The following is a 10336-nucleotide window of genomic DNA, read 5'->3' on the forward strand; positions in this document are numbered from 1 at the left end:
CTCCACCCCGACCTCCGCCCCGACCTCCACCCCGACCTCCACCCCGACCTCCACCCCGACCTCCGCCCCGACCTCCGCCCCGACATCCACCCCGACCTCCACCCCGACCTCCACCCCGACCTCCACCCCGACCTCCGCCCCGACATCCACCCCGACCTCCACCCCGACCCCCACCCCGACCTCCACCCCGACCTCCGCCCCGACATCCACCCCGACCTCCACCCCGACCTCCACCCCGACCTCCACCCCGACCTCCGCCCCGACATCCACCCCGACCTCCACCCCGACCTCCACCCCGACCTCCGCCCCGACCTCCGCCCCGACATCCACCCCGACCTCCACCCCGACATCCACCCCGACCTCCACCTTGACCTCAGCCCCGACCTCCACATCGACCTCCACTCTGACCTCCACTCCGACCTCAACCTCAACCACCTCCCTGACCGCCACCTCAACCTCAGCCCCGACCTCCACTCTGACCTCCACCTCGATCCCGACTTCCACCCTGACCTCCACCTTGACCTCCGCTCCAACCTCCACTCTGACCTCCACCCCGACCTCCACTCTAACCTCCACCTCAACCTCCACCCTGACCTCCACCTCGACCCCGACTTCCACCCTGACCTCCACCTTGACCCCCACCCTGACCTCCACCCCGACCTCCTCCACGACCTCCGCTCCGACCTCCACTCTGACCTCCACCGTGACCTCCACCCCGACCTCCACCCCGACCTCCTCCCCGACCTCCACCTCGACCTCCACCTCGACCTCCGCTCCGACCTCCACTCCGACCTCCACCCCAACCTCCTCCCCGACCTCCACCTCGACCTCCGCTCCGACCTCCACTCCGACCTCCACCGTGACCTCCACTCCGACCTCCACCCCGACCTCCGCCCCGACCTCCGCTCCGACCTCCACTCCGACCTCCACCCCGACCTCCACCGTGACCTCCACGCTTATTCCCACCACCACACCAATCTCCACGCCATTCACTACAGTCTGTGGTAAGTTGAATATTTTAATCTTTAACCATTCCATTATATAATCGTGCACCCCTCGTCACAGAGGAGACTTTATATGAAAGAGGTTGGGTGGGATTTTCTGGCCCAATGTGCACGAGGCAGGAATTGTTCCTGGTGAGGTTATAACGACGGAGGGCGGGCCCGTACAGTTGAGCGCCGGACTCGCTAAAACAGAGTTTAAACAGCATTAAAATAAATTTTAATCCATTAACCTGCCTCTCGCCCATTTACCACGAGAGGCTGACCGCACTGGAAATCCGGCGCTTGTTAAATGGCACTTAGCACTTTATACCCCACTTTACCACCGCGTCGCACCCAAAACAGGCGTAACTCGTGGTGAAATCGCCCCCTGTGTGGATGTTTGTTTCTTTCTGATGTTTCACAATAAATAATATTTATTTCAGAGCCACTGAGCTTCCTTCGTATGAATCTGATATCAGTGGAAAGTGAAGCCATCGCCATTTCCTGGGATACTAACAATGCATTCAAACAGTTTCATTTCACTGTCACAATCTCCACGGGGAATGATGTGGTGAGACAAATTCAAACGGAGCAAAAAGCAGCAGAATTTAGCGATTTGAAGCCCGGCGTTGAATATCAGATAAAAATATCCATCACAACATGCGGTCAGCAGCAGACAATTACACAGAAGGTCAGGACAGGTATGTTTGCTGAACCAGGTTTTCTTTCCCCTTCTCATAACACATCCCTCCTAAACATGAGCTGTGGAGATGATAGCACCCATGGGAGGCATGGTGGCTGTTTGCAGGGGCTGGTGAGAAATGGAAAGTCTTAAGTTTCCTTGAGAGCCCCAAAGGAGCGTTCTTGCTCATGGAGACCCCCCAGTATCATAAGAAACGCTTAGCCTGCTGGGCCTCTTCTTGCCTTGTACCTGTTTACCGTTGAGTAGCACTGACATCAGATCCCTGTGTAATGCTGTGATCCTGAGTTGAAATCACACAGGGGGCCTGACAGGGTTCCGGACCCCCAACTTTAATCTAGAATAACCCCTGTGAATGACCGTGGCAGGGCCTCTGACTGCTTTCAAAGGCTGCCAGTTAAAATGGTGGTGAGCAGGTGACATGTTGAGGAGAGAGCGGTAAATACTTCACCCTTGTTTCAACTCCTCACTGGTTCTCATCTCATTGGGTGTGAGAGGTTAATGTCCCAAATGAGACAATTGTAAAATTTGTTCTAAGTTGAGTATTTAGGCTTTACTCATAAAGATTTTTTTTCCCTTTTTGTAGATGCCGCGATAGTGGAAGTGTCAACGAGAATTACAAATGTGCGGTTCACAGCAGATTTGAAAAATAAAAACAGCCAGGAGCACAAAGATTTTGTGAAGAATTTCACTGATGAAGTAAGTCATACAAGTGTCGCAGTGATGGGGGAGCCTGGTTCGGATCTGAGTCTGGATGGTGCTGGAAACAATTCCTGGGGCTGAGAAGGGGGAAACGTCATGTAAGGTTGAAAGTTTATTTATCAGTCACAAGTAGGCTGACATTCACACTGCAATGAATTTACTGTGATAATCCCCCAGTCGCAACACTCCTGTTTGGGTACACTGAGGGAGAGTTTAGCATGGCCAATCCACCTAACCAGCACGTCTTTCGGACTGTGGGAGGAAACCGGAGAACACTGAGAAAACCCATGCAGCGATGGGTTTACTTTGCCTAAAATTATAAAATATCTCCTTCAATCTCTGCAAATGCATCTCAACTCATGTGACCTTCAACGAATTTCCCAGTTAAGTTCACACAATGAATCATGATAATTCTTGTTCCTAAGGCGCCGGCATTAACTGACACCCTGTGCATAGCAGGATCCAATCGAGACAATGAGGAGATTAAACGCCATTCATTTTTCAAAATTCATGTGTGAGATATGGCCGTCACCGGCTGGGGCAGAATTTATTGCACATCCTAATTGCCCTTCACGGGCAGTTGAGAGTAAATCCCAGCGCTGTGGCTCTGGAATCAAATGCATGTCAGGTCATGTGAGAACAGCAGATTTCCTTCACTAAACTACATTAGTGAACCAGATGGGTGTTTCTGACAATGGATTTATGGTTGACAGTAAATTCATTCTTCCATATATTGTTTATTGACTTCAAATTCCACCGTGTCCCATGGCAGATTTTGAACCGGGATCCCCAGAGCATTAGCTGAGATTCTGGATTGATAGTCTAGCGATAATATCACTCGACCATCGCCTCCCTTGACTTTTGCTTTCTGTGGGAAGTAGGACTAGGGCAAGTGTTCCCCATTGACAATGAAGAGAGCTTTCTTGTACATACAATTGAAGGTTGGATTGGGAAGCCTTGCCTTTTTGAAAAGTGTAAAAGAGACTTTGATTCAGACTCATATTCTGTGGCAAAAACAATTATTTCTGAAATAGATTCTTGTTTGCTTCATTTCAGTTGACGAAAGGCCTGAGTGAGGCTATCCAGGCTTTAATCAGGAATGGAAAACTGACCATCACTGTCACGTCTATTGAAGAAGGCAGTGTGGTCGTTAACTTTGAGCTGGCATCATCAACAAACGTGACTGTCCCTGTCTCTGATATCAAACAATCAGTCGCTGATTCTTTAACCAACAGTTCAGCGTTCGCTGTAGACCTTCAAAACACAACCATTTCAGGTAAGGATGTCCACAGCAAGCATTTCAATCACTGACCTCAGAGACCTTGGGAAAGTTCTGGAAGAATGAGGAAAGCTGGGAGATGAGCCTCTGGGTGATGGCAGAAATGTAAAAGAACAGAAGGGAGAGAGAACTCAATCATAAAGTGGATGAATGATTCCAAACTTGGCTTTTCAAATCCTGAAATGGTTAGGAAGAAGGGGGTGATGAGGATTGGGTAGAATTCCACAGTTTTGGGATTCCTGGCCAGTTGTGTATTATTGTGAGTAATGATCTGATAAATTTTGATATGGGCACTTGAATTCAGAACAAAGAGAAAGAGCATGTCAGTCCGGAATAATTTTCAGGTTAGTGACAATGCTGAGATTTCATTGATATAACTGATATTGTGCCAGAAGTGGTTCTATTGCTGACAGTCTCACCCTGTGCCATATGGATAAATGTGAAGTTATCCACATTGGTAACAAAATCAGGAAAACAGATTAATATCTGAATGGCTATAAATTATGTGAGGGGAATGTAGATCAAAACCTGGGTGTCTTCGTATGCCAGTCACTGAAGATAAGCATGCAGTGCAGCAGTGGGGTAAAGAAGACAAATGGTATGTTGGCCTTCACAGTGAGAGGATTCGAATACAGGAGCAGGGATATCTTAATGCAATTATACAGGGCCTTGGTGAGACCACACCTGGAATATTGTGTGTAGTTTTAGTCTCCTTATCTGATAATGGGTGTTCTTGCTTCAGAGGGAGCGCAGCAAAGCTTTATTAGACTGACTCCTGGACTGATGTATGAGGAGAGGTTGACTCGGGCAGGATTATATTCACAAGAGTTTGGAAAAATGAGGGGAGATCACTTAAAAACCTATAAAATTCTAACACAACTAGACAGGATAGATGCAGGAAGGATGTTCCCGATGGTGGGAGAGCCCAGAACCAGGGGTCAGAGTTCAGGGATATGGGGTAACCCTCTTAGAACTGAGATGAGGATAAATTTTCTCATCCTGTGTGTGGTGCACCTGTGGAATTCACTGTCACAGAAAGCAGTTGAGGCCTGTTATTACCACCACAGAGGCCACAGGGGATCATCAGAAGATTTACCCATGGTCCTTGCGGATTGCGAGCTGCCATGTTGAGTGAGCGGATGCTCACCCAATGAGAAGCAGCCGGCCAGGGTTTCGAAGCTTGTAACCAGAGTTGTGAGTTCTGAGGTGAAGACAACCTGACTGTAAGCCGTGGGATCGGCCTTTTCCTTCGTTGGGCAATAAGAGGTTTTGGTGACTGGTAACTGGTGTTTGCTGAATTACTACCAGGACAAAACATTGTATGTTTTCGAGAAGGAGTTCGATATTGTTCGTGGGATCAAGGGAATTAATGGAGGTGGAGGGAAGGCAGGATTGGGCGATTTAATTGGATAATCGGCAGTGATCACAATGAATGGTGGAGTCGGCTCGAAGGGCCAAATGGCCTCCTCCTGCTCCTTTTATCCCTGTTTCTCTGTAAGATCAAGTGTTTAAGTCACACTCAGACCTTGAGCAGATAATCAGTGCTGACACTCCAGTGCGGTACTGGAGAGCAGCATTGTCAGAGGGACCATGTTTCAGTTGAGATGTTCACATTTGCCTTCTATTGTGGATGATAGGATTCCATGGTACTGGCAAACAAAGGAGATCTTCCTCCAATCAACCTTAACCCAGATTCTAGAAAGACAGTGTGAATTTCTCCATTTCCTACACCATCCATCCTTATCCCAACTCTCAATGTGATTCCCAATTCAGTGCCAGTTTGTGTCACATTCCGAGTAGTTTCATGCTTTTGGTTTGTATCTTTTGGAAACTGGGATTAAAGTCCTCACAGTTATTTCACTCAGGATTTCTGTCACCAGAAGAGAATGTAGATCTTCATTCTTTCTGACTGGTTTAAAACTGACAGCGTTATCCAGTTCGTATCACATTCTCCATCTCTCCATGCTGTTTGGGGATGTTTCTGATGAATTGTTCCCCACCATTAGGAGATGACATTTTGAATGGAGTAAAGTGAGGAATGAGGAGTCACATGAAACTCCATAATTCTCAATTCTTCAGATACTCCCAGCTGGTTAAATTCAGACTGAAGCAGTGTTCTAACACAGATCTTTCCTTTTCATCACAGACAAAGACAGCTGCCAGCCAGGGCAGAATGACTGTTCAGTTAATGCAACTTGTATCAGACTGAACGCAACGTACACCTGTGAGTGTAATGATGGGTTCCACGACACAAGCCCCAGTGTACCTGGGAGGATATGTGAAGGTAGGACATTGCCTGAGTTTAACTTGACTGCCAGTTGTTGGGTAAAGTACCTTGCGCGCAGGAAGACAGTCATGATCTAATCCTTGTTTCCAGTATTGTTGGGTGTCAGAATGGTCTTTGAAAATGTTGTCCAGAGGTTGAAATGCTCATTCTGGGGGAGTGGGATGAAAAGAGATTTTGTTTCATCCCTCAGAATGAGAGTAGATGGCCCTGGCTATGGAGATGGGCTGTCTGCAAGGCATGACCTTCTGGACAGGCACTTTGTCAAAAAACAATGAAATAAAGGACATCCTTTCAAACTCCAGCCCTCACCCCATACACATCATTCCCATGCTCCATCCATGCCAACATGGATGTGGCCAAATTATCCCCCCAGCCACCCCGTCAACCCAAACGCTTCAGGTCTACTCATGTTATCATACAGCCTTGTACTAATGACAGGCTATATTTTTTATTTCACTCTGTATGGTTATCAAAATAGTTTAAAGAGCTTTTGAAAGCATGACAGAATGGAGGCCATGATGAGCGATATTATCATTAGCTATTCACCTAGCAAGTTAGGTAATGTTCTGGGGACCCGGGTTCGAATCCTGCCATGACTGATGGTGGAATTTGAATTCAATTAAAAATACCTGGAATTAAGGATCTACTGATGTCCATGAAACCATTGTCGATTGTCAGAAAAACCCATCTGGTTCAATAATATCCTTTACGGAGGGAAATCTGCCATCCTTACCTGGTCTGGCCTACATGTGACTCCTGGACCACAATAAGTGATTGACACTCAAGTAGCCCCCAAGGGGAACTCGAGCAGGGCAATAAATGGTGTTTGGCAATGATGGGTCCTCTTTGTAGTTTGGACCTGTTCTCCTAACAGCCATGACAGGTTCTCTTGACACTTCTGGCAAGTTATCCTGACATCCTAATGACATTCCTAAAGTCTCCTGTTGAGTGTTATGACAAGTTATGTTGACACTCTTGACATGAATTTGAATCTTGGTGATATTAATGCATGAATACTTGAGATATTTATGGTACATTCATCTCACTGCCATTTTAAAGTTCCTTTCCACATTGAAAGGAAACAGATTCATGAGTTATTTCATCAGCTGGATTTGACCCAGATTCGATTTGAGCCTCAGGTCACTGTCAGTGTGGAGTCTGCACATTCTCCCCATGTGTGTTTGGCTTTCCTCCGTGTGCTCTGGTTTCCTCCCACAGTAAAAAGTCTGACAACACCAGGTTTAAGTCCAACCTATTTATTTGATACTAAACTCACTGTCTGAGGCCAGAACTCTCCATCCATCTGAAGAAGAGGGAAACCTCGAAAGCTAGTGAGTTTACTCTCAAATAAATACGTTGGACTTAAACCAAATAAATCGGTTGGACTTAAACCTGGTGTTGTCAGACTTTTTACTGTGCTTACCCCAGTCCAACACCGGCACATCCACATCATTCCTCCCGCAGTCCAAAGATGTGCATGATTCATGCATTCTCCTGTTCACACCATGTACCCAACCCCAGCCCCGACCACCACCGCAACCTGAACACCTATCCCCACCCCGACTTCCACCCTGACCTTCACCCTGACCTTCACCCTTTAGTGGCCCAAGAAATGCATGTTTGGGGGATGAATAGGGTAACTATGCTGGACAGAAGAGGTGGCCCTGGTCAGATGTTCTGCTGGAGAGTTGGTGCAGAGTCGATGGGTCGAATGGCCTCCTTCTGCACTGTACGTACTCTGTGATCCAATGACACCTGTTTTCATGTCCATACCAATGTGGTGAGTGATTTACTTCAGACTGCGAGTTTGATGCAGACACCAGCCACTGTATTGGATGCTGTGCAGCACATTTTACTGAGGCTGAAATTCTAGACGGATATATTTTGCTTCTGCTGCTTTCAACGTTTCTGAACCAATTTCTAAACGAGAGTAGCGATTGCTGCTTTTCTGGTGTTGATCCTGAGTGTTTGCAAGCAGCAAGAGATTCAATGGAGAATTATTCCCCTTGCTTTTCATTCTCTTTGTCATTCTGAGTTGATGCATTTCTTCACATTTTGTGATTCTCTATAAAAAAATGAATCAATGATGATGATGGTTCACTGTGACGATTTAATTGAATTACCTGTTGCTGTCTGGAATGATTCTGCTGCCCATTTTGTACCCGTTTGAAGGAAAGCTTTCTGAGCAATGTCACCGAGTTCACTGTTTAACATTTCTTCTCTTTGATTTATATTGCCCAGTGACTCCCACCTCAATTTCCACAACCAGTGAAAATCCAACTCACGTCAGTTCCACAACTCCAGGAGAGGAAACATCGAGCAGCACAACTTCCAGCACAACCAATCCAAGCACTACCCCTGTTACCACCGTCACCCCGACCCCCACCCAGAACCGTACCACGAACACCACCTCGATCTTCACCCCGACCTCCACATTGATCCCCACCCCCACTCCCACCCTGACCTCCACCCTGAGATCCACTGTAATCTCCACCCCAACCTCCACCGTGACTTCCACCCCGACCTCCACTGCAATCTCCAACCTGACCTCGACCTTAACCTCCACCCCGAACTCCACCGTGACTTCCACTGTGACCTCCACCACAACCTCTACCCCGGCCTCCACTCCGACCTCCACCCCGACCTCCACCGTGACCTCCACGCTTATTCCCACCACCACACCAATCTCCACGCCATTCACTACAGTCTGTGGTAAGTTGAATATTTTAATCTTTAACCATTCCATTATATAATCGTGCACCCCTCGTCACAGAGGAGACTTTATATGAAAGAGGTTGGGTGGGATTTTCTGGCCCAATGTGCACGAGGCAGGAATTGTTCCTGGCGAGGTTATAACGACGGAGGGCAGGCCCGTACAGTTGAGCGCCGGACTCGCTAAAACAGAGTTTAAACAGCATTAAAATAAATTTTAATACATTAACCTGCCTCTCGCCCATTTACCACGAGAGGCTGACCGCACTGGAAATCCGGCGCTTGTTAAATGGCGCTTAGCACTTTACACCCCACTTTACCACCGCGTCGCACCCAAAACAGGCGTAACTCATGGTGAAATCGCCCCCTGTGTGGATGTTTGTTTCTTTCTGATGTTTCACAATAAATAATATTTATTTCAGAGCCACTGAGCTTCCTTCGTGTGAATCTGATATCAGTGGAAAGTGAAGCCATCTCCATTACCTGGGATACTAACAATGCATTCAAACAGTCTCGTTTCACTGTCACAATCTCCACGGGGAATGATGTGGTGAGACAAATTCAAACGGAGCAAAAAGCAGCAGAATTTAGTGATTTGAAGCCCGGCGTTGAATATCAGATAAAAATATCCATCACAGCATGCGGTCAGCAGCAGACAATTACACAGAAGGTCAGGACAGGTATGTTTGCTGAATCAAATTTTGTTTCCCCTTCTCATAACACATCCCTCCTCAACATGAGCTGTGGAGATGAAGGACTGGAAATTGGTTGCAGCAAGAAATTTTGGGAACAACTTATCATCTCTCTGTGGCACCCATGGGCAGCACGGGTGGCCCAATGGTTAGCACTGCTGCCTCACAGCACCAGATATCTGGGTTCAATTTTGGCCTTAGTTGACTGTCTATACAGAGTTTGAACGTTCTCCCTGTGTCTGCGTGGGTTTCCTGGGGGTTGCCTGGTTTCCTCCTACAATGCAAAAGATGTCCTGGTTAACTGGATTGGCCATGCTCAGTTGCCCCAATGCCCCAAGAGAGATATGGGTTAGGGAGATTAGTGGGGACCAATATGTGGGATTACAGGGATAAGGCCAGGGGAAATGTTGGGCCAAATGACCATTTCAGAAATTAACCCACTAGGAATTTCTGATATTAATCATTCCAATTGCAGAGGCCATATTCCCCTCATTGCAAACTGCTTTTTACTAAATGCATGAGTGACGTTGCTGGGATTGTCTTTTTGAAAAGATATGAAGCCAGGAGTGCATCAGAGAAGGATGTAGTTGACTTATCAATCCAAATTGACTGGAAATCCGTGTCTTAGGGATGAAATGTCTAAGTCACTGTTGCTCCGATATCATCTCCAGACCTGTTTGCTGGGGATGGTGGGAAATGGTGTGAAGTTTCCCTCAGAGACCTGAAGGAACATTCTTGCTCATGGAGACTCCCAACACTTACCTTGCTTGTTCTCTTACCGTTGAGTAGCACTGGCATCAGATCCCTGTGTAATGCTGTGATCCTGAGTTGAAATCACACAGGGGGCCTGACAGGGTTCCGGACCCCCAACTTTAATCTAGAATGACCCCTGTGAATGACCGTGGCAGGGCCTCTGACTGCTTTCAAATGCTGCCAGTTAAAATGGTGGTGAGCAGGTGACATGTTGAGGAGAGAGCGGTA

General features: G+C 47.4%; 1 protein-coding gene across 1 annotated transcript; it reads left to right on the forward strand.

The window, feature by feature from the left end:
- The first annotated feature begins 1431 nt into the window (after positions 1-1431).
- LOC145353508 (uromodulin-like 1) lies at positions 1432-8162 on the forward strand. The gene is made up of 5 exons (XM_080204316.1): positions 1432-1684; positions 2270-2382; positions 3442-3661; positions 5811-5989; positions 8124-8162. The coding sequence occupies exons 1-5, from the start codon at positions 1447-1449 to the stop codon at positions 8160-8162; spliced, it is 789 nt and encodes a 262-aa protein (XP_080060442.1). The 5' UTR covers positions 1432-1446.
- The last annotated feature ends 2174 nt before the right edge of the window (positions 8163-10336 follow it).

The sequence above is a fragment of the Carcharhinus amblyrhynchos genome, chromosome 15, assembly GCF_965287045.1.
Source record: "Carcharhinus amblyrhynchos chromosome 15, sCarAmb.v2.hapA, whole genome shotgun sequence".
Classification (NCBI taxonomy): domain Eukaryota; kingdom Metazoa; phylum Chordata; class Chondrichthyes; order Carcharhiniformes; family Carcharhinidae; genus Carcharhinus; species Carcharhinus amblyrhynchos.